At 47.5% G+C, this 23742-nt stretch overlaps 1 protein-coding gene across 5 annotated transcripts in view; it reads left to right on the top strand.

Moving 5' to 3' along the window:
* ATP6V0A1 (ATPase H+ transporting V0 subunit a1) overlaps positions 1 to 23742 on the top strand; it is a 55964-nt gene that overhangs the window by 24817 nt on the left and 7405 nt on the right. For 2 of the 5 annotated variants that reach the window (XM_084748769.1, XM_084748771.1), the window contains exons 10-20: positions 1393 to 1605; positions 4512 to 4662; positions 6732 to 6871; positions 7230 to 7387; positions 8109 to 8199; positions 11254 to 11372; positions 12404 to 12620; positions 13169 to 13276; positions 17474 to 17581; positions 18472 to 18489; positions 23596 to 23713. In XM_084748769.1, the coding sequence (XP_084604895.1) occupies positions 1393 to 1605; positions 4512 to 4662; positions 6732 to 6871; positions 7230 to 7387; positions 8109 to 8199; positions 11254 to 11372; positions 12404 to 12620; positions 13169 to 13276; positions 17474 to 17581; positions 18472 to 18489; positions 23596 to 23713 (1441 nt within the window). Of the gene's footprint in view, positions 1 to 1392; positions 1606 to 4511; positions 4663 to 6731; positions 6872 to 7229; positions 7388 to 8108; positions 8200 to 11253; positions 11373 to 12403; positions 12621 to 13168; positions 13277 to 14084; positions 14160 to 17473; positions 17582 to 18471; positions 18490 to 23595; positions 23714 to 23742 lie in introns of all 5 variants that reach the window. The other 3 variants (XM_084748770.1, XM_084748772.1, XM_084748773.1) reach the window with 2 other exon arrangements.

The raw sequence follows: 23742 nt of genomic DNA on the forward strand, positions 1-23742 counted from the left end.
CTTTTCCTTTACATAGTTAATTTGAAGCTTTTTCCTCTTCAAAGAATACAGAGACTAAGAGACCCTTAGACACAGTGTGAGGGTCGGTAGTCGCACATTTCCTTCCAACTGGGAGCAGTGTGCTTAGCTTCGTTTTTTTTTTTAATTACATTTTTATTTCATTGTTTTTATTGTATATGTGTGCGCTTGTGCACCATGGCACACATGTGGGGGTCAGAGGACAACTTGTGAGAACTGTCCTCTCTTTCCACCATGTGGATCTGGGAATGGGACTCATGTGACCAGGCTTAGTGCAAGCACCTTTACCTGCTGAGCTGTCCATCTCACCAGCGCCTTACCCTCCTGTAGCTGCTAAAGTCTTACATATTTGATGATAAACAAGACACAGGAATGGAGACTGTCCTGTCCCTTTCTCTAAGGGGCATCTCAGTTTCCAAAGGACCAACACAGAAATGTTATCTCTTACGTCAGCTTGCCATTCTCCAGTGAAGACCGGTTTGTTTTTAAGCATCTGGGCCTGTTGCTGCCCACTGTCCACTTCTTCAAGTTCAGTTTCTGTATAGAAAGTTGCTAACCACTTTTTAAAGATTGGTTTTTTATTTGTAATTGTGTGTGTGTGTGTGTGTGTGCGTGTGCGTGTGTGCGCGTGTGTTAGTGTGCCTGTGAGTGCATGTGCCTTCTGAGACTGGAGACGTTGCACTAGGCACCCCTGGAGCTGGAGTGACAGCTGCTTCGGAGTCCCCTGGTGTGGGTGCTGGGAACTGAACTCAGGGCCTCTGGAAGAGGAGCAGCAGCAAGGGCTTTTAGCTGTAGCTTTCCAGAGAGTCACTGACTTTAAACAATGCAAGCAAAGCCTGGGGTCCAGCTGTGTTTTTCCTTGGGTTAGTGGCAAGATTGACTATTGAGAGAAAAAACTAAAATTTTTTGTTCAATTTGTCGTCAGCTTGAAGATAAATGAAGATATTTATAATCAGAACTCATTTTCCTTCCTAACTCTGTGTGTGTGTGTGTGTGTGTGTGTGTGTGTGTGTGTGTGTGTGTGTGTGTGTTGATGGTGCTAAGAATTGAACGTAGGGTCACATGCATACTAGACAAGTTCCTTTACTACTGAGCTATGTTCTCCACCTCAGAACACATTTCTTGAGCTAGAGACATAATTCAGAGGTAGCATGCTTGTATAGCATGTACGAGGCCCCACCGTCATCCCTAGCACTGCACAACCCACATCACCCCAAACCCACAGAACCCGAATAATACATCTTGCTAGGGGACGAATAAGACTGTTCCCCTGGCAACCCTTGTTAGCAAGCAATGCGGCTCTGCCATCCTGTCCTGTGATGGAAGACTTGTGTTGGAACGCTCCCTTCCCTTACTCCTTCCTTCCCCCAACAGGTTCTGAATCAAACAGAGGACCACCGCCAGAGGGTTCTGCAGGCAGCTGCTAAGAACATCCGGGTGTGGTTCATCAAGGTGCGAAAGATGAAGGCAATCTACCACACCCTGAACCTGTGCAACATCGACGTCACTCAGAAGTGCCTGATTGCAGAAGTCTGGTGCCCTGTCACTGACCTCGACTCCATCCAGTTCGCACTTCGAAGAGGCACGGTGAGTCTCCTTCCGGCCAGCAGGGAGTCTGGTAGGCAGGAGGAGAGCCTCCCGTTGGTCAAGTTCCTATCTGTGACATGTTGGCTTTCAGAGTTCTTCTTTGTTCTGGGAGGGCGCGCTGTCTGTTGCCTGGAGGACTGGCCTTGTTTTACCCAATGGAAACTGCAGCTCAGTGGTGTGAAGGGATTTAGCCATGGCCGAGATTCCTCAGGGCAGATGGTGCCGGAGCATCAGCTCCCTGGCTCTCTGAGGACCGCTCCTGTGTGGTAGTTAGAGCAGCCGCTTTCTGTTGTTGTTGTTTTGTTTTGTTTTGTTTTGTTTTGTTAGAGACAGGGCTTTTCTGTGTAGCCTTGGCTATCCTAGACTCATTTTGTAGACCAGGTTGGCCTCAAACTCACAGTGATCCTCCTGTTCTGCCTCCTGAGTGCTAGGATTAAAGGCGTGCGCTACCACCACCCAGCAGAACAGCCTTTTTCTAAGAGACTGACCTAGGCCATATACATATATACAGAGATATACAAGTATTTGGAGTTCATTAGGATAGGCAGGCATACAAGACAGTGTGAGCTGACTGGGAGATACAGTCAGTGTAGAACAGCAATTCTCAGCCTTCCTAATACTGCAACCCTTTCATACAGTTTCTTATGTTATGATGACCCTCAAGCATACAACTAGTTTCATTGCTACTTCATAACTCTAACCCTGCTAGTGTTATGATTCCCATTATAAATATCTGAGATAGCCGGGCATGGTAGCGCACGCCTATAATCCCAGCACTCGGGAGGCAGAGGCAGGTGGATCGTTGTGAGTTCGAGGCCAGCCTGGTCTATAAAGCGGGTCCAGGATAGCCAAGGCTACACAGAGAAACCCTGTCTTGAAAAACCAAAATAAATAAATATCTGAGATGAGGTTTATCTGATAATGCATTTTTCGACCCCCACAAGGCTCTTCAGCCCACATGTTGAGAACTGCTGGTGTAGAGGGAGGGTAGAGCTTTTCTAACTACTAGTGTGACTAGAAAAAGCTTCAAAGAAAAGGTGGAGTTTGGAGGAATAAAGTGTATTGCTCAACAGCAGAGTGTTTGTGAGTGTATGTAAAACCCTAGGTTTAGTCCCCAGAGCTGAAAACAATTAAGCAAATAATGAAAAAGTGACATATGATCTGAAGCTTGAATGGGCCCAGTGGTTACGTAAGCCATATGCACAGGGCTGGGGAGGCAACTGAGCTGGGAGATTTCACGTCCTGTGTATACAAAGCCCTGGTGGTTTTATTATTTTTTTTTCAGACAGGGTTTCCTTGTGTAGCCCTTGCTGTCTTAAAACTGTAGACCAGGCTGGCCTTGAACTCAGAGAGCCACCTGCCTCTGCCTCTTGAGTGCTGGGATTAAAGGCATGCATTAGTCCTTGCTATATGAAGCCATAGTTTAAGCTCCAGTGCTGCATAAGCAGCTGTGACGCCATAGCCTGGTAAATCCAGCACTTGGGAAGTAACAGCAAGAGCATCAGGAGTTCAAGGCCATCCTTGGCTATCTAGTAAGTTAGAGGCTAGCTTGGACTACACAAGACCTTGTCTCAACAAACAAAACCTCACAAAACAAAAAGAAAATTAGTGCAGAGAAAGCCTGGAAGCACAGTGCGGTAGTGCATGGTGTTAGGTGAGGGTTTGTAATGGTTTAGCTGAGAGAGTAGCAGCCAAAAGTCATAGATGGAAGGAAGCCCGGTTAGGAGGGACTTTCCCAAGGCTATAGGGGTTAAAACTCACTCTGGGAGGTTAGAGGGGCAGTGGGTTAAGCAGCTGTGATCAAAACAGATTTGAAAGCATGATCAGCAGATCGTGAGGAACGGAGAGATCCTGAGGGTAGGTGCCTAGTCATGAGGCCACTGTGACGTAGACTTGTCATTGATGAGGCCTGCAGGCGCCACTTGACAAACATGATGGATTTGGGAGACATTCTGAAGGGAAAATGAGTAGATACCCTCATTTTTTTTTTTGTAAAGTCCAGGAACAAGAATTAAAAAATGGTTCTGAGGCATAAAGCTGTGTGTCCCAGAGGATTAAAGTTCATGGAAGTCTGAGCCCAGCTGGAGGAAGTGTGCCAGGCTGATCTGCAGTCACACCAGCTCTTCCTCTGCCCACCCAGAGACACCGCAGGGCTCCAAGGGATTCTTTTCTCTCTCTCTCTCTAGGTTCGTCCCTGAGGTCTCCGTGCCTCCGCTCTTGCTACCACTGCAGTCTCCTCAAAAGGAGAGCTGGTGCCTGGCCAGTGACTCCATGAGGATCTTAGCTGAACCTCAGGCCTTAGAGTGGGTGGGGACAAGCAGAGAGTGTGTTTGGCTTTCTCTCCTCTTAACCTCTTGAATTCAAGTGTTGCTTCCTTCCTCCTTGGCCTCCTGAGTGTGCCTGGCTTAACACTTTACCACCATAATGGTGTTCTTCCTAAGAAATAATTAAAGCTCACTGTTTTTTTTGGTTTGGTTTGGTTTTGCTTTTTTGTTTTTTCAAGACAGGGTCTCTCTGTGTAGCCTTGGCTGTCCTGGACTCACTTTGTAGACCAGGCTGGCCTCGAACTCACAGTGATCCGCCTGCCTCTGCCTCCTGAATGCTGAGATCAAAGGCGTGCGCCACCACGCCCAGCTAAAGCTCACTTTTTGTTTGTCTCAGAAGACAAGACAAAGAAAAGAAAGAAAGAAAAGAAATTGCCTGTTGTCAATTTTAGATCTAGCCTTGGTTTTCCCAGAGTCCGAGAAAGATATAACATAATCTTGATTTTTGTTAGTTTAATTGAAGTGTAGCTATGTAAAAGAAGACACATGTTCTAGGTGTGCAGTTTGAATTGTAACACATACATGTGCGTCTGCATAGCCAGAAAGACAACCTTATTTTGACGTGTTGCTGATGTGTCCTAGGAACACAGCGGTTCCACTGTCCCCTCCATTCTGAACAGGATGCAGACAAACCAGACTCCCCCGACATATAACAAAACCAACAAGTTCACACATGGCTTCCAGAACATAGTGGATGCCTATGGGATCGGAACCTACCGAGAGATAAACCCAGGTGAGCCTCTCCCCGCAGCCTACAGGCCCTAGGCTAGCTGTGAGTGCAGCCCAGCACCAACCACAGGTTCACTTAGGTTTGAGGGTAGGTTCTTTTTGTTTGTTTGTTGTTGTGTTGTCATTGTTTCTTTTGGGGGAATGTTGTTTGTTTGTTGCTTTTGTTTTGTTTGAGATAGGGTCTCCCTGTGTAGCCTTGGCTGTCCTGGAACTCGATCTGAAGACCAGGCTGGCTTTGAACTCAGAGACTTACCTGCCTCCGCCTCCCTAGTGCTGTGATTAAAGGTACCTATGCGCTACCACCATCTGGCTCTGAGGGGTTTTGTTTGTTCGTTTTTGTTTTTGTTTTCTAACTTAATTGTGCGGTTCTCTAGTGCAAACTTTGTAAATGTCAGGGTCAAAAGATTGAACATGTCTACCACTTTCTTTGATTCTTTTAATATTTTAAACTCCTTTTTTGTTGTTGTTTTATTTTGTTTTTAGGCAAAGTTTCATTTATTCCTGGCTGACCTGGTGCTTGCTCTGTAGACCTGGTTGGCTTCCACCTCACAGACACCCACCTGCCTCTGCTTCCTAGTGCTGGGATTAAAGGCGTGTATGACCACACTTGGCTAATATTTCACTCTTTTGTTTATTTTGTGCTTTTTGTTTGTTTGTTTGTTTTTTGAGACAGGGTTTCTATGTGTAATAGGGCTGGCTGTCCTGGAACTTTCTTTGTAGACCAGGGTGGCCTGAAACTCACAACAATCCACCTGACTCCCCCGAGTGCTGGGGTTAAAGGCATGCACCACCACGCTCAGCTTAACATTTCGCCTTTTTTTTTTTTCCCCCAAAGTTAGTCCTGGACTAACTTTGTAGACCAGGCTGGCCTCAAACTCACAGTGTTCCACCTGCCTCAGCCTCCCGAGTGCTGGGATTAAAGGCGTGTGCCACCACCACCCAGCCAATACTTGACTCTTAAACCCTGTGGGACAACTGCTTTAAAGATGTCCACAGATGTCAGTTAGTGTGTAATTTCTGTAACGTCAGCAGATCCCCCAGTGAGTAATGCTTCACCAAGAGCTCCTTGTTGAGCTCTTTTTTTTTTAAAGATTTATTTATTTATTATTATATATACAGTGCTCTGCCTGCATGTACATCTGCAGGCCAGAGGAGGGCATCAGATCACATTACAGATGGTTGTGAGCCACCATGTGGTTGCTGGGAATTGAACTCAGGACCTCTGGCGGAGCAGTCAGTGTTCTTAACTGATCTGATGCCCTCTTCTGGCGTACATGTGTACATGCAGATAGAGCACTCATACATAAAATAAATAAATCTTTTTCAAAAAACAAACAAACAGTGACAACAAAAAACCCACTTGGCTTTGGAGGCACAACTTTAAACAAAATGCTTATTTCAAGATGTCTTATATTGTAGAATGACTTCTTGTTCTCTCTGTCCTAAAGCTAGACTGAAAGTAGATCAATAGTAACTGGTTTTTGGCACAAGCCAACTTTCTCCTGTGTTCGGTTAATTTTTTTTCCGAGACGGGGTTTCTTTGTGTAGCCCTAGCTATCCTGGACTCGCTTTGTAGACCAGGCTGGCCTCAAACTCACAGCAATCCACCTGCCTCTGCCTCCCGAATGCTGGGATTAAAGGCGTGCGCAACCATTCCCAGCTTTCGGTTAATTATTAATTGAAGAGTCCAAGCATTCTTTTGTAGCCTGCAGCCTTCGGTAGGACCTGCTTTGCTCTGGTTTCAGGCTTTACCCTATTGCCCAAGGGCCTTACCAGCTCAGAGCCAGTGGCTGCAGCCCAGACAGACAGCAGAGTCCCTAGGCTGGAGGAATGCAGGAGATGAGCAAGCTAGTGTTGTCCCTGTCATCCTCTTCGTGTAAAGTGTTAGCTGTAGCATGCAGCCCGGCAGCGGCTCTGTGAGGCTCGCTGCAGCATATTTCCCTGAGCGAGGATCTACTCACGCAGCACGGAGGACTAAGCCTCCCGTGCTGACGTCAGAGTCCAGCCAGGAGAGAGGTGTGTGGGGATTCGTGCTTCTCTTACCCCGTGGTTTTCTCCCTGGCCTCTTTACAGCTCCGTACACCATCATCACTTTCCCTTTTCTGTTTGCCGTAATGTTTGGAGATTTTGGGCACGGCATTTTGATGACCCTTTTTGCTGTGTGGATGGTGTTGAGGGAGAGCCGGATCCTCTCCCAGAAGAACGAGAACGAGGTACTGTTTCCATGGCACCTGCACCGGGTGCCGTGATCTCTCAGGCACCTGTGATCAAAGCGATGATCTAAAAGTCCATGAATTTAGAAAAAGGGAATAGGAAGTTATTTGAATATTGAAGCGGCCATGTGCTGTACAAATGAATTTATTATAACATTCTTCATATTTCGTTTGTGGTTCTGGGGCTGACCCTTGGGCCTCAGACTCCCCAGCCGTCTTAGCCTTATATTTTGATGGTTAGTTCAAGCTTTCAGAGCCAGGGTCGCGGGTGGCTGTGTGGTTGTTATATTATAAATAACCTTGCCCAAACAGAAGCTGCCACGCTTCATTCTTGTAACTCCTCTCCTCTGGCTCCCAGATGTTTAGCACCGTGTTCAGCGGGCGATACATTATACTTTTGATGGGAATGTTCTCCATCTACACTGGACTCATCTACAATGACTGCTTTTCCAAGTCTCTCAATATCTTTGGCTCATCATGGAGTGTACGGCCGATGTTCACTATAGGGAACTGGACGTAAGTTGCAGAAGCCAAAAGCCGAAGCTAATTCCTTGAATATTCAGCTCTGACTTGTAGGGCGCACAGTAAACTAACACCCCTCAGGAAGTAGTTGAAAATGTCTCTCTCAGAAGGATGTGTCAGCTCCTCTCGTTTAAGCCTCAGTCTGTGAAGGGCTGTATGATTTGTTCAGCAGATAACAGGGATCTGAGCCTATAAGTTAATATATCTACTTATTGGTTTGTAAGTTGAAAGCAAGTTACCTAAATTCCCTACTTAGTTATGTATCAGTACGTAATTTTTCTTTGTGTTTGATTCCCTCTTGTTCTTGGCTACTAGTCCCTGCTTCCTTCTTTCTGCATGTGTGTGCGTGTGTTCGCTTGTGTGAAGATGGCATGTGTATGTTTGCAGAGGCCTTACACATCGAGGCTTCAGGGTCTCCTCCTGAACCCAGAGCTTGCCGATCAGCGAGGCTGGTCAGCTGGCTTTGTTTGTTTCCACCTCCCGTCAGGACTACTACACCTGCCTGGCTTTTATGCAGCTTCTGGGAATCTGAGCTCTAGTCTTCACACTTGTTAGGCAAGGGCACTGCCCACTGGGCCATCCTCCCCAGCCCCTAGCTTCTTCGTTTCTATTGAGGAATCAAGATAACCATAGTAGTTTCTTTTGTGCTTAGTTTTTGACCTAGTAACTTCCTTTTCTCAATCAAAAATAACTGTGACTTTCCCTAACCCACTAGGGAGGAGACGCTTCTGGGGAGCTCTGTTCTCCAGCTGAACCCAGCTATCCCTGGAGTTTTTGGGGGCCCGTACCCGTTTGGCATTGATCCGGTAAGTGTGCTTCTTTCCTACATGCAGCTTTTCCCCAAAAATTGATGCTTGTTTCTTATAAATACTAAGGCACTCAAGAGGCAGAGGCAAGTGGATCACTGGTGAGTTAGAGGCCAGCCTGGTCTACAAAGCGAGTCCAGGATAGCCAAGGCCACACAGAGAAACCCTGCCTCATCAAAATAAGGCAAAAGTACTAAGAATTGAACCAAAGGGGGGCTAGAAAGATGGCTCAGAGGTTAAGAGCACTGGCTTTTCTTCCAAAGGTCCTGAGTTCAATTCCTAGCAACCACATGGTACCTCATAACCATCTATAATGAGATCTGATGTCCTCTTCTGGCCTGCTGGCTCACATGTAGGTAGAATACTGTGTAAATAATAAACATATCTTAAAAAAAAAAAAAAGAATTGAGCCAAAGGCTTTTTGTGTGCTAGACAAACGCTCTGCCTCTTAAGCTGCATGCCAGCCCTCAGTTTGCTTTTTTCCTATCTTTCTTTTATTTTTTATTTTTTCCATTTTTAGATAAGTTCTCACCAGACTGTCTTTAAACTCACACTAGCTCAAGCAGGACTTGAACTTTTTTTTCCCAAGACTTATTTATCTATTTATTTTATGTTCATTGGTGTTTTGCCTGCATGTATGTCTGTGTAAGGGTATCAGATCCCCTGGAACTGGACTTACAGATAGTTGTAAACTGCCATGTGGGTGCTAGGAATTGAACCTGGTCCCCTGGAAGAGCAGCCAGTGCTCTTAACCACTGTGCCATCTCTCCAGCCACAGGACTTGAACTTTTTAATCTCCCTGCCTCAGCTTTTAAGTGTTAAGCTGATTTTGAAATGAGAGGCTTAAGGTAGGAATAACAAAAGGGCACACCTGTAATCCCAGCACATGGAGCTGAGGGAGGAAGTAAGATCACCCAAGTCTGAGGCCAGCTCAGGTGAAACCCTGTCCAATAAAGTGCTTGTTGTATAAGCCCAAGGACCTGAGTTCAGATCCCAGCCCCCCCCCCATATAACAGCCAGCTTGTTGGCGACCACCTTTAGCCCAAGTGCTATGGAGCAGAGATAGGCTGAGCCTGGGGGGATCAGTAAGCAGCCACTAGCTGAATCAGTGAATGCTGTGATTGGTGAGAGACTTTGCCTCAAAAAGTCAGATGAAGAATGACTAAGAAAGACGCCCGGCTTCAGCCTCTATCCTCCTTGTGCACATACACATAGACAGACACAGTTAAAGTATTTTTAATGTTAAAAAAGAAATTAAGCGGACTGAGGGTGGTGGCTCACACCTTTAATCCCAGCACTTGGGAGGCAGAGGCAGGCAGACTGCTATGAGGTCGAGGCCAGCCTGGTCTACAAAAATGAGTCTAGGAGAGTCAAAGTTACACAGAGAAACCCTTCTTGCAAAACCAAAAAAGAAAAAAGAAATTAAGCCAGGCCTGGTGGCACACATCTGTAATCCTAGCACTCAGGGAGGCAGAGACAGGAGGATTTCTGTGAGTTTGAGGCCAGGCTGATCCACAAAACGCAGGACAGCCAAGGAAGGCTACACAGAGAAACTCTGTTTTGAGGGAAAAAAAAAATTAAGGGGCTACAGAGATGGCTCAGAGGTTAAAAGCATTGGCTGCCCTTCCAAAGGTTCTGAGTTCAATTCCCAGCAGCCATATGACCATCTATAATGAGATCTGCTGCCAATAAATCTAAAGATTTATTGATTACGTATACAGTGCTCTGCTTGCAAGTACACCTGCACACCAGGAGAGGGCAGCAGATCTCATCATAGATGGTTGTGAGCCACCACGTGGTTGCTGGGAATTGAACTCGGGACCTTTGGAAGAGCAGCCAGTGCTCTTAACCTCTGAGCCATCTCTCCAGCCCAAATAAATAAATCTTAAGAAATTTAAAGTGAAGAAATATTAGAAAGTATAGCTTTTTAAAAAGCTATACTTCTGTACATATAAGGGTTTCAGTTCCTGTGGAAATACAGTAGTATAACTATGGGAAGCAGTGTTTTTCTATCATCCTTCCTCAGCATGTAGGTACCAAATGAGTTTCTCTCTGGGTTGTGTTGTATCAGGATGTTTTAGAGGGTGTGTGTGTGTGTGTGTGTATATGTGTGTGTGTGTGTGTGTGTGTGTATTAATATGGATGGAACCCAGGTTTTCAGGCATGTTAGGCAAGTACTCTAGCCACTAAGTTATGTCCCTAGCACAGAATATTTGCATTGCCTACCTTGAGTTTATTTAAGAGGGGGCTGGGGAAAGACAGTGCAATTACACAGTACAATTAACTCTTGCATGAAATTAGAACAGAATTTCAAACAATTTTTGCAATGACTCTAAATAAACTTCTGCAGTTTTGTATTATGTACTTCCCAGTGTTGATAACTATAAAGTTAGAATATCAATCAAGTCTGAGCCTAATTCTTTTGCTTGGGGTTTTTGTTTTTGTTTTCTTTTTGAGACAGGGTATCATATAGCCCAGGCTGCACTCAGACTCAAAATGTAGTGGAATATAGCCTTGAACTCCTGACTCCCCAAGTGTTGGGATTGCAGGGATGTGCCACCATGCCCAGACTAAGAGTTAATTCTTGATGTAAAAATAGGCACACCCAACTCATTGCTGTATTAATTTGTTTTCTTCTTTAATAAATGATGGAATTATACCAAAATCATTTTCAAATTAAGCTTGATTCATTTTCATTGAGTGTTTGATTTGTGTGTCTATTTGGTAGCATTATATTTCTCAGAAAGAAAGAGGTTGCAAGTGGAAAAAGTTTATGAAACCTTCATTTAGACAGTGTGTCCTGATGGCTCCATAAGGGCAGAAAAAAGAACTCAACAGTGTAGCAAGAATTCTTATATGAACCGGGCAGTGGTGATGCCTGCCTTTAATCCCAGCACTCGGGAGGCAGACGCAGGCCGATCTCTATGAGTTCCAGGACAGGCAGGGCTGTTACACAGAGAAACCCTGTCCCTCGAAATTGTTTTAGGCAGATGGACCATGCTTTCCCACTTGAGAATTCTTTTCGTGGTATCTACTTTTCTTTTGTTGTAACAGATTTGGAACATTGCAACCAACAAGCTGACCTTCCTCAACTCCTTCAAGATGAAGATGTCTGTTATCCTTGGGATCATCCACATGCTGTTTGGAGTCAGCCTGAGCCTTTTCAACCACATGTGAGTTCCTCTGCCCACACCAGACAACCACCAGAGGCAGAAACATGCTCCTAAGGAAGCCAGCACACCTTTGGGGAGGAATCAGTAACTCAGGACCCCAGTCCCTGTTGTCAAAGCGATCTATATTACACAAACCTCTCAGTCTTAAATGAGGCCTCATCTTAGTTCCATATCCATTTATAGGTACAAAAAAAGGTCTTTGGTAAAATATCTTTTTTCCTTGCGATTTAGAGATTTCTTTTGTTGTTGTTTCTGATGACTGACTTAGGCCCTGTACCAGCCAGGCAGACACTACCATGGACCTAGGCCCCAAGCCTAAGTGGATTCTTTCTTAAAATATAAATATTTCTTATCTTGAATGTTGTGTATGTATATGGGGGATATGTATAGATGTGTAGGGGCCCACAGAGGCCGGAGGCATCAGATCTTCTGGAGCTGCAGTTATAGTTGTGAGCTGCCTGGCGTGGGTGCTGGGAATTTGTACTTGGGTCTTCTGCAAGAGTAATAAGTGCTCGTAACAGATGAGCCCTCTCTCCAACCCCGTTTCTCCTCTCTTGATGTGTAGTTCATACAAAGTTATAAACTGTGTCCAGGTATTAGATTTCCCAGCACTTCCTCAGACAGTGATGGTTCTAGAATCATTCATGCCCCTGAAGTTTGGAAGTGTAGTCCCTGTTGTCCCCAGAAGTTTGGAAGTGTAGTCTCTGTTGTCCCCAGTGTCTCAGGCTGCTGCTTCACACGGTATGGACAGATGAGCAGTGCAGAAAAATCTAGTGAGCACTCCCGGCAGTGAAGGGGTGCCATAGGCCTGTTCACTCTTTTTTTTTTTAATATTTTATTTAATTTTAATCTATGTGCATTAGTGTGAAAGTGTCAGATCTTGGAGTTGCAGACAGTTGTGAGCTGCCATGTGGGTGCTGGGAATTGAACATGGGTCCTTTGGAAGAGCAGGCAGTGCTCTTAACCACTGAGCCATCTCTCCAGCCCCAGCCTGTTCACTTTTAATATCCTTTTTCTCTTTTCCTTCCTAGCTATTTTAAGAAGCCCTTGAATATTTACTTTGGCTTTATTCCTGAGATAATCTTCCTGTCCTCCTTGTTTGGCTACCTGGTCATTCTTATCTTTTACAAGTGGACAGCCTACGACGCCCACTCCTCTAAGGATGCGCCAAGCCTCCTGATCCATTTCATCAACATGTTCCTCTTCTCCTACCCGGAGTCTGGTAATGCAATGCTGTACTCTGGACAGGTATGTCAGCCCGCAGCAGGGGTGTTGTAGGTGGCTACCCAGTCTACAAAGCCCTGGGTAACTCTGACCTGAAGAAAGCCTGAAAACACTGATCTGTAATTCATGGCTCTCGTTAGCACTGTCATAAGTACGAACCATATTATAGCACCAGATAGTCAACTCCCCCATCCCCCATCCCTCTTAGCTCTTATGATTCTATAAAAGATAGAATTTGTAGGGCTGAGTGCCACAGGCCTGTAATCCTAGGACTCAGAAGGCTGAGGTGGGAGGGGCCAGGGATCTAGGCAAGCCTGTGCTACCTAGTGAATTCCAAGCCAAGGCGAGCTACATAGTGAGACCCTGTCTCCAACAATTAGATGAGTGAGAGGGGGCAGAATTTAAAACTACCATTTTATGGGACAGTTGCTGGCTGTTTCATAGCACCTGATCATTATTTAGAGAAACTAGATACTGTTCATAGACCAATAAGAAAGTATTGTTTTGGGATGAACTTTGTGCTATAGTTTGACTAATAGACTTTGTGATGTCCATTGTCTCTCCCTCGGCAGAAAGGCATCCAGTGCTTCCTCATAGTAGTCGCGATGCTCTGTGTCCCTTGGATGCTGCTGTTTAAGCCACTGATCCTCCGCCATCAGTATCTGAGGAAGAAGCATTTGGTGAGTATGCTTCCATGGCTGAAGGCTACCAGAGTTTTGGTTGTCTAAGACTGAGCCCGTTCCTCAGAGGATGTAATTGATTGTGCACACATGCATGTGTTCTTAGAATGCATCTGTGTTAGATATGAGCATGAACCCCAGGCCTGCCAATGTCAGAGAACTCCATACTTACTGCTCAGACCCCTGCATTGGAGAGAACGAGTCATGTTCTTACCTTTCCTGGTCGGGATTTCCTGCTCGTGCTCTCCTCGGCTCAGGCCAGGCCTGGGCCTGTCTAGATGCAGCCAGAACAAGGTTAGAGGAGCTGCAGACGGAGAACCCACTCAGGGGGTTTGCCTGGGCAGCCACAGGACTGGCACGAAGTCATTGTTCTTTTAAAATGAGACTATGACTGACCAGAACGCCTGGGAAAGGGTCTGATTGAAAGCACACCGGCTCTTACGTCTTCTTCTTTTAAAGAGCAGCGTATGCACATACAGGTGTTTACCTAACGTGTGTGTGTATCCCAGCTCTACACATACACACAAAGCTAAGCTTGGCAAATGTTCGATACCGCGTGTAATTTCTGGCTATCCGATAACGCTTACTTACTGCACTGCCTGGGAAACCCCAAGAGATGTTGCTGCATGATTCCCATGGCTGTGAGACGATCCCTCCCGTGGGGGAGCAGCCGAGTTACAAGACCCTCCTTCTCCCTTCTCTGACCATCTTCATCCTTTCATGTGCCCTCCATTCGTCCCCCCTCCCCATCTCTCCCCCTCCCTCTTTCGTTCTCTCCCCCTTCTTCTTTTCTCCCATTCACTATCAGGAAGGGCAACCCGTGGAGGCCCCAGTCAGCCCAACCCCGAGCCAGCAGGGACTAGAGGCAGCGTCGGCTGCAACAGTGAGTCAATTAACCCCAGCAAAGCACAAATGTGCGTCTAAAGAGGTGACAAACAGTGCAGCCGAATTCTTTTTTAACACTGTCAAGAGCGTGGGACGTGTGCTCTCAAGAAGGGTACCCTTGTTGCCCACTGAGACGATGACAGAGGAGCCATCCACCTCTTAGGAATAGATTCAAGTGTCATCTTTACTGGCCTACTAAGTTTCTGTCCAGATGTGTAAGTACAATCCTACCCTTGGGAGCCAAGTGGCTGCTGTTTCTCCGTATCAAGCCCCATTGTCTTACTCCAAGACAGCAGCTTTTGGACTCATCCCTTTTGTGTCTGTATTTTGTGGCCGTATCTGAAGTGAGTTTTTGGCTCAGAGGCAAGAGGGGCTCAGAGCCTCCATGGATGTCTCTGTCCTCGCAAGCCCTTCCTCAAAGGCTCCTTTGCCCTGTGATTGGTGAGTCTTCAGCTTGACTTGCCCTCTTTAGAGAAAGCCTGTATCTCTTTCCCTTATTGGCATGCAGGAGCCACTGCTTTCCTGAGCCCCCCCTTCTCATGTGTCTTCTGCATGCTGCACATCTGTCATAGCAATCAGAGCCATCGGTCTGGACCACCCCTCTTCTGATACTAAGTTGTCATTCGGTGACAGTGCTTTGAATGTCAGGCATTTGAGCATTTGTCCTCAAAAAACCATCTTCTTACCAGAATCTTAGAATGCACCAGTGTCTATCCAGTCCACGATTCCAGGTTTTCAGTCTTTGTGGTTAGGATTGCGCTATTAGCACATACTGCTTTAAGGAAAAGTGCATATTTATGCCAGATAAAACTTTAATTTTCAAGTAAGGGCACACACTGCTCAGCATTGATTTTCTTTCCACATAGTTTTCTTGCTGCTGTCTTGGCATTATAAGGGTCATCTGAGTTCTCAAGGCCTATAAGCGTGGCGCCGTCTTCTATGATAAGCTCCAGTGAACCCCTCCTTGTCTGGAAATGTTCCCATTGTCAGGCTCTGCTTAGCCACTGGTTCTGTAGCTGCATCTCTTTCTGAAGGGCACCCCAACAATGTCAGGATGCCCACCTTCCAGGAAGGAGCCTTTGACACAGGGCTGAGGCTGTGAACACAGATCTGCTTCTGCCTTGCCTGTCTCCTCAGTTGTCAACGCTCAGCCTACCCTTTCTTGTCTTCGCCAGTGTGTGTCTCTTCTCCATCCTGTAACTTGTTCCCTGTGCGCTGCAGGGTATCATTAGAGTCTGACTTGTCCGTTCTCATTTCTTCTGCTGTCTAGGAAAACCTTCAGGCATGGCCTCTGGGGCATTTTGAGTTCTGAACCTTTCTTCCTCTGCCCTGTATGACCCAGGCCAAGAGACAGTGGGGTCTCCCATGTGCCCTTTGTCCTCCTTTTGATAGCTCGGTGTCATCTGTGCCCAACCTGGAAGAGCTTAGGTGGCAGGGGTTCCCAAATCAGACTGCATATCAGAATCACCTGGTAGACTATCTGGGCATTAAACCAGATGAGCAGAAGAAAAAGTAAGGTGGCCCAGAATTCAGTGATGCCCACTGAGCTAAGGAAGGAAGGAAGGGAAGGGAGAGGAAGAAGAGCAAGCAGACGACAGTGGGCACACTTTTTGGAGAAACAGTGGGCTCCTAACCAAGAAGCCTCAGTCCCCAGCACGCTCCTCCTGCAGGGCGTGGCTGCCAGGTAGAGGCTTTGCTTCAGCTCATGTCAATCATCTGCTGATACACATGCAGACATGTGTCTGCAGAAGGAGAAGGAGACTGATGTATCCGGAACTGCTTTAAACTGAATCACTCCTGCCTCTCAGTGGTTCCTAGAGGTTGTTTCCATAGTAGGTGCCAGGCTTTTTATGGTACCTAGCATTGCCTAGAGTCCATTGGATCTGCTCAAATTACATAATCATTGTCGATGATGCGTTGTCAGTAATTGTGGTGATTGCTCCAGCTGTTTGCTGTTTTAAACAGTGTTGCATAGAATACCCTGATGCATATATGTGTCTTCCTGGATTTTGTAGGCATAGGTGTCCTAGCAATGTGACTGTTAAATCTTCAAGGGTGCAATGGGTTTTTGTTGTTGTTTTGTTTTTGTTTTTTTGTTTTTTGTTTTTTTTTTGTTTTTGTTGTTGTTGTTGTTGTTGTTGTTTTTTGTTTTGGTGTACCCTTCACAACGATTATACCATTTTTGAGCAATGCTTTCCTGTACCCTACCCCAGACCTAATAAGTATGTGTTTCTGGGGATAGTATTTGAGAATCTATTGAAAACATAGCTTTCAGCGAGGCACAGTGGCTTGTGCCTTTAGTCCCAGTACTCAGGAGGCAGAGGCAGGCAGATCTCTGAGTTTGAGGATAGCCTGGTCTACAAAGTAAGTTTCAGGACAGCCAGGGCTACTCAGGGGAGAGGGTAGCATCCAAAGTGATCCCCTGTAGCAGCTTCTGTGACCGGCCTTGTAGGAGAACTGCTACAAGAAAAAGGCAGTCTACCTATACAAACGCTAGGGTCTGCACTGGCCAGTGAGCTGTAGAAAAGAGGTGCCCCAAAAAATGGAGCTGAGGAGGGGGACCACAGGGAAGTTCCCAGCTCTGTTTACACATTGGTCAAGCTTTCTGGAAAAGCCCAGGTGCAGGCAGGCAGTCCTCCAGCTTTGGGTTGCTGAAACCCACGGTAAATGGTCCAGGGCCACTTCCTAAGCCCCTTTCACTCTGATGGAAAGGGGTCTCTGCTCTACTTTCCATTGTTAAAACTCAGCATTCTTTAACAAATGAGCATCTGTTAGGATGTTGTTTTATTTTGTCTTCCCAGACCTAGGGAGTCCTTTGTTCCTAGACAGCCCTGGTGCATTGCTGGTAGAGGTTGCTGGAACTCTCTCTTGGGCTCCTGTTGTGAACACATCAGACCAGGGTATCGCCATCATGTCATCCGCTGCCATCTGTCCCCTCACACCCCACCTCATCTTCAGTTTCAGCCACACTCAGGCCCTCGCAGCCTTCACAGCTTGAGCCTGTTGGTGTCCGTGCTCAGCTTCTCACTCACAGAGAGCTCTGTTAGCATTGACCAAGGCAAGGTTGCTTCGTCTTGGTGTCGCTGGATGAGATGCTAAAGCAGGCTGCCACTCGTGGGGTCCAGAACGGTGGTAGCTGGGGTGGGACAGTGCCTTGTTTTTACCTAGCCTGTCCCATCAGTGGCTGTTGCTTTTGTTGATAGGATGTATGCCTTTTTAAGGATTGTGTGTACTAACCATCGCCCTTCCCCACCTCACAGAGTGCCACAGTAAAGCCCAGGCAAATACTGCTCTTTCTGTTCATCTGTGTAGGGAACTCTCAACTTTGGTGGGATCAGGGTGGGCAACGGACCGACAGAGGAGGATGCTGAGATTATTCAGCATGACCAGCTCTCCACCCATTCAGAGGACGCAGAAGAGGTAAGAGCCAGTGGTGTGGACTCCCTCTCCTACCTCGGGCAGCTCCAGTCTTGTTTCCTAAGAGGCTTACTCAATCAACTCCTTGAAAAATCAAACTACTAATGATGGGCCACTGTCGGGCCTGCTTGGGATGCCACAGCTTGCCCTGTGGGGGCCCGCTCTAATCTCCAGGTGTGGCCACAGAGCCCACGCAGCTTTGCTCTGCTCTTCTTGAACTCCTCAGGTCTGTGGCACACTGCATGTGGCCTTAGTTACTAACTGTTCTCCTCCACACGGGCAGCGCCCAGCATCTCACCTCTTGTTAACCTTCAGGCTAGCTTCTTCATCCTCCCAAGAGTCCTTACGCACACTGCTTACCCGCTGTACCAATGCTTCTTTTTAAGGCCAACCCCATTGATGTGTTCTTCATCCCGGGGGTTGTGTTTGTTTTTAAAGAGCTTTTTAAAAATTGCTTATCTGTCTTTGTTTTCAAGTGAGAGTGGGAAGGAATCAGGCCTTTGCTTTTGACTCTACTCCCAATGTCAGCTATTTAAAATACATTCTCCTTGCCTGAGCATTCGTGGCACAGTGCCTCCACTCCAAGCTGAGCTACTAACTCTCACCTGATTTTTTTTTTTTTTAAGCAAATAAAATAGCAACAAGGACCTAGGTTGGGTTTTTCAGTCTGGCCACTTTGACTATGCTTTTTTGTTTTTTAATTGCAAGTGTTGGGGTGCCTTTAAAAATACGTATCTTAAATTTCCTTTTATGTCTATCCTAACGAAGAGTGCCTCCAACATGTTATCCCCATGAACCAGCCTCCCCCCACAAACAGTCAGTAATGCGTGCTCATAGCTTGTGACCGGGTGTGTGGCACAGCTTCCCACTAAGTGTGAATTTGTGTTTTCAAGCCTACCGAGGACGAAGTGGTAAGACCAGAGCCTTCATGTCTATCTGGGGCTTCTCTTTTCCCATCCTTGTGCTCACTCTGCCAACCCTACTGCACCCTGGGGCCATCACATGACGCCGTGCATCCTGCATCTCACTGGCCATCTCTAACCGATTTGTGAGCCTGCATTCTGAAACAGCTCACCTCCATTCACTGCATCTCCTGTCGGTCACCTCTGTCCTTGTGTTGTTGACTGCTGATCTAATACGTCTGAAACTGGCTTTGAAGAAGCTGCAAGCAATGTCTGTACTGGCATTCTTGAAGTCACTGCCCCCGGGGTTAAGTCCCACGGGCCTCCACCTTCCTCTCCTGTGATGTGTTGGTTGCTCTGCCACCGGGGCTAGTGGTTCCCACCTTGCCCCTCTGAGTGTTTGCAAGCTAAGCTTACCCTTCCTCCTGTCTGAAATGCAGCCTCTCCCGCTGCCCCCATCAGCTTGGTGGTGCTCCAGTAGGGCCACAAGACCCTTGCTTGGACGCAGTCCTAGCTCTGCATGACCTGGTTGAGAAGTAACTGGCTTTCAAAAAACGAGCTTGGCCTCTCAGGAAAGCCCAGGGAAAGGAAGTCCATCTGCATGAAAGGCCTTCCTATGTTAAGCAGTACATCAAGAATAGAGGGGAAGGAAAGCTAAATGTTCAGGCCATGTTTAGAGTCCCTGGCCCTATAGCTCGGCCGTAACTCAGTTACCAACACTCAAGTTCTGAGAAAGGTTTTTAAGAGGGCCTTGCTGCACTGTTTGCACCTTTCTCCTAAACTTCTCTCTAACATACCTGTACCTACGAACCGTTCCCTTCCCTCTCCTGGTCTCTCCAAGGGACCCAGCATGGCCGTGGGAAAACCTTTGCTGGTCTGTGTCCAGACAGTCAGCTCTGGTCTCCCTGAGGGCTGGACAGACTCCCTTGCCTGTGTCAGCAACAACCTCACCTCCTGCACCAGCTGTCTGTGCGTAGCTGCTGGCTGAGCGGCCTGGCATGGTTGAGGGGGGTGGATGAGAGTCCATGTTGCCGAGGAGCCCGTCCCTCTCCCAGAATCCCCTCCTCCAGCAATACTGCTTTCCAAATGTCTACCTCATTACGTACCAGTACCTGCAGCAACAGCAGGGTGTTGTAGTGCCAGTGTCCTCATTTGTAGCCATGTCCCTGGGAGAGGACAGTCAAGAAGATGGGCTGTGGCACAGTCCCCGTCCACGAACATACTCAGGGAATTAGCTCTCCCTGGCTTCTGCCATAGTTATAACTTTGTCTTTGTCCGACATTGATTCTCCACAGCCAAATTTAGATAACTGATATTACGTAATGATTTCAAACAAAGCAGATTCTTAAAAAGCAGTGCAGCTTACTTCTGCGATTCCACACATTGCGGGGATGTAATCACATGTTTATCCCAGGCAGGGCAGCTATGCCCCCTACTCTAGGAGGCACTCAATCCAGGTCCAACCCAGACCCAGGCTCCTTGAATGCTGGGAAATCCTTGAAGGCTGTAAGCATTCAGCAAGGGTCAGTGGCCCCTCTCCCGCTGTGTCTCCTCACCAGCTGCATTCATCAGTTCATCCCCACCCACCCACCTGCCCAGTCACACACCCTCAGTGGCAAGCACTGTGTTCAGTGCTATAGAAACGGAGAGAAGAAAAATAGTTCTTGCCTTCAAGGATCCTCCAGACAAGGTAGGGAGATGGTCTGGTGACAGACACTGTGATGGGCGTGTGTTCAGGACACTGTGGGAGCCCTGAAGGGCACCTGACAGGCACTGGGGTGATGTTGGAAAGAGTGCAGGAAAGGATTCCCTTAGGGAATTCCTCCTGAGCTGAGGCTGGCTAAGCAGGACTGTCTGCAGGCTGGGGGAGAGGAGGAGGGGCAGACCCACCACCACCTACAGCATTAAAAAAAATCCAGCCCATGATCAGCAGTGGTTCAGCTCTGCCGGAGCTGATGTGGCAGTGGGGGAACTCATGAGAGGAGGCGTTGGCAGAGAGCGACAAGGAGCTATCAGAGAAGTGAAGCTGAGGTGCATGGGCACTGCTGAAACCCCATTGGATGAGAGAGGGGCACAGCCTGGAGGCAAGGGCACTGTAGTGTGCTGGGCCGTACTTTCACGGAGCTCAGGACTAAAGACCAGGTCTGCTTCTTCCACGGTAGCCCACTCAGCCGAGCTTGGGAAGAGCTCTTTCAGTATTGCTGGACTGAGGTAGCTCAGGGTAACAAGGGCTCCTTATTTTCAGAGTAAGAGGCTTGAAGAGTGAAAAGCCCAGAAACCCACAGGATTAGCAGCCTCTTAATACAGTATAGAAACTCTAGCCTAAGACAGGCCGAGGCACAAGGGGAAGGGGAGGCTGACGGAGCCTCGGGAGCCCAAAGGCTCATCGCAGCCCTGAGCTGGGCTCTGAGAAACAATGTCAGAAAGAAAACCATGACCTGGTCTAGGTGGACTTCTTGGTTTCTCCACCTAAGCCTTCTAGAAGTCCAGAGAACTGCTCCTAAAAGTGGACTCTAAAGAACTTCTTCCAGACATGAGCTCTACCTGCCCCCTCCCCTTTGGTGCAGCACAGAAAGACTGAACCCAGGGCGTGCTAGCCAGGTGCTCCAGCTGTGCTGCTCTACCCTCAGCTCCCTGGCAAACTTGTTTCAGGTTTTTGGAGCCAGGGTCCCACTGTGTTGTCCAGGCTGTCTTCAAGCTCATGGTCCTCCCACCTGAGCCTCCTCAGTGCTGGGATTACAGCGTGAGTCACCACAGGAGTGACTTACCACAGGAGCGAGCCACCACGCCAGCCACACCTACAGTATTTCCCAGTTAGCTCTCATGTAGTAATTTGTGGACTTTTAGCTAAGTTTCTAAAGGAAGTTATCTAGATCTCCGAAGGCTAGGAGGAGGAAGGAAGGAAGCTGTGGAGCTCAGTGTAGAAGGAGCTCCCTGCCTGTCTCTGCCATGCTCTCTGCAGAGGCCCTCCAATATAAGGCAGGGATCAGCTGGGCCAGGCCCACTGGCAGGTCCTTATGGTCTCCAGTGTGGGCCGTCTCTCTCTCAGTCTGTATGTTAATGCATCAGTCTGTATGTTAATGCATCAACCTGACAGAACCTGGAGTCAGCTGTGAGGCAGGCTTCTGGCCATGCCTGTGAGTGGGTTAGGACTGTTCTGTCGACTGAGGGGGGAAGACCCAGCTTAGGAGTAGGTGCTGCCGCTCCCTGGGCTTGGAGCCCTGCACTGAATAAAAGGCCGAGAGCAAGCAGCACAGGTACACATCACTCTCTGCTCCTTGCCTGTGGCTGTGATGTGACTAGCGGCTTCAAGTGCCTGCTGCCTCGACTTCCCCACCATGACCAGCACACCTGAAAAAGTGAGCCAAATAAACCTTTCTCCCCTCAGTTGCTCTTGTCAGGGTCCTTAATCACAGCAACAGGAGAGAGCAGTGGTAAGACAGTGTTCTTGACTCCCTATACCCTACTGAGGAAATCAGAGCCCATCAGGGAGACAAAGGGTTGTTAAACAGAGTCTCATTGAGCTGGAGACATGGCTCAGAGGCTAAGAGCACTGACTGGTCTTCCAGAGGTCCTGAGTTCAATTCCCAGCAACCACATGGTGGCTCACAACCATCTGTAATGTGATCTGATGCCCTCTTCTGGTGGGCACTCATGTACATAAAATAAATAAATAAATCTTTAAAAAGAAAGAAAAAAGTCTCATTAAAATACGCAGTGTGAGCCAGGCGTGGTGGCGCACGCCTTTAATCCCAGCACTTCAGAGGCAGAGGCAGGTGGATCGCTGTGAGTTTGAGGCCAGCCTGGTCTACAAATCGAGTCCAGGACAACCAAGGCTACACAGAGAGACCCTGTCTCAAAAAAGAAAGAAAGAATACACAATGTGGCTTGAGGTGGTGGCTCACACCTTTAGAGGACAGCAAATCTCTGTGAGTTCAAGGCCAGCCTGGTCTACAGTGTGAGTTCCTGGACAGCCAGGGCTACACAGAGAAACCTTGCCTCAAAAAGCAAACATAAAAACAAAGCAAAACAAAAAACCCACAATGTGGAACTGGAAAGAGAGAGTTCAATGCTCAAGAGCCAAGAGCACTGACTGCTCTTCAGAGGACCTTGGTTCAATTCCCAGCACCCACATGAAGGCGCACAATCTCTTAACTTCTATTCTGCTGGTCTCTGCAGGTACTGCATGCACATGGTGCACAGACATGTATGCAGGGAAGAGACCAATACACATAATATAAAATTAAGTCATTTTTTTAAAAAAAGATACACCGTGTGAAAGGCATGGTGGCAGGCACTTGTAAAGACAGCACTCAGGGAGCTGGAGAGATGGCTCAGCGGTTAAGAGCACTGACTGCTCTTCCAGAGGTCCTGAGTTCAATTCCCAGCAACCACATGGGGGCTCACAACCATCTATATGTGATCTGATGCATACTGTATACATAATAAATAAATCTTTAAAAAAAAAAAAAAAAAGACAGCACTCAGCAGTCTGAGACAGCTTGAAGCCAGCCAGACCCATATGGTGAGTTCTAGGCCAGCCAGAACTATACAGTCAGACCTTGTCTGAAAAAAAAGATACACATTGAGACTGGAGAGGTGGCTGTCCTCTTACAGGCGATCTGGTTCATTCCCAACACCCACCTGGAAGTCCAGTTCTAGAAAATGCAGTGCCCTCTTCTAGACTCCATGCAGGTGAACAGTCTTACACATAAAATAAACATGTATTTAAAAAAAAAAAATAGGCACTTCTTGATATGGTGGCAAAGCCAGCATAAGGGAGGCCAAGGAGGTAGGGTTCCAGCTTCAAGATCAGCCTAAAACTAAGTTAGTCCAGGACAGCCAAGGCTACACAGAGAAACCCTGTCTGGGGGGGGGGGGGAGAGTGTAATATGCTGATGGCTTTAGGATGCTCCAGCTGGAAGACAGGCCAGGGGAGGTCACTCCTGAAATCACCACTCAAAGTCAACACTGGTATCCCCAGCCCCTCCACAGGTGAGATGTCAGCTATGAGAGATGTAATGCCCTGGCCTGGCGTGGGCCTCAGGGGCCGTTCAACTCTGCATACTCCCCTTCCTAGCCTGATATCCCCTCTGTGGTTTCCTCCCATGCCAGTTTGACTTTGCCGACACCATGGTCCACCAGGCCATCCACACCATTGAGTACTGCCTGGGCTGCATCTCCAACACCGCGTCCTACCTGCGGCTCTGGGCCCTCAGCCTGGCCCATGCACGTAAGTGTGCTCTCTCGGGCCCTCAACTT

This window comes from Acomys minous (assembly GCF_964271855.1).
Source record: "Acomys minous genome assembly, chromosome: 12".
NCBI lineage: Eukaryota > Metazoa > Chordata > Mammalia > Rodentia > Muridae > Acomys > Acomys minous.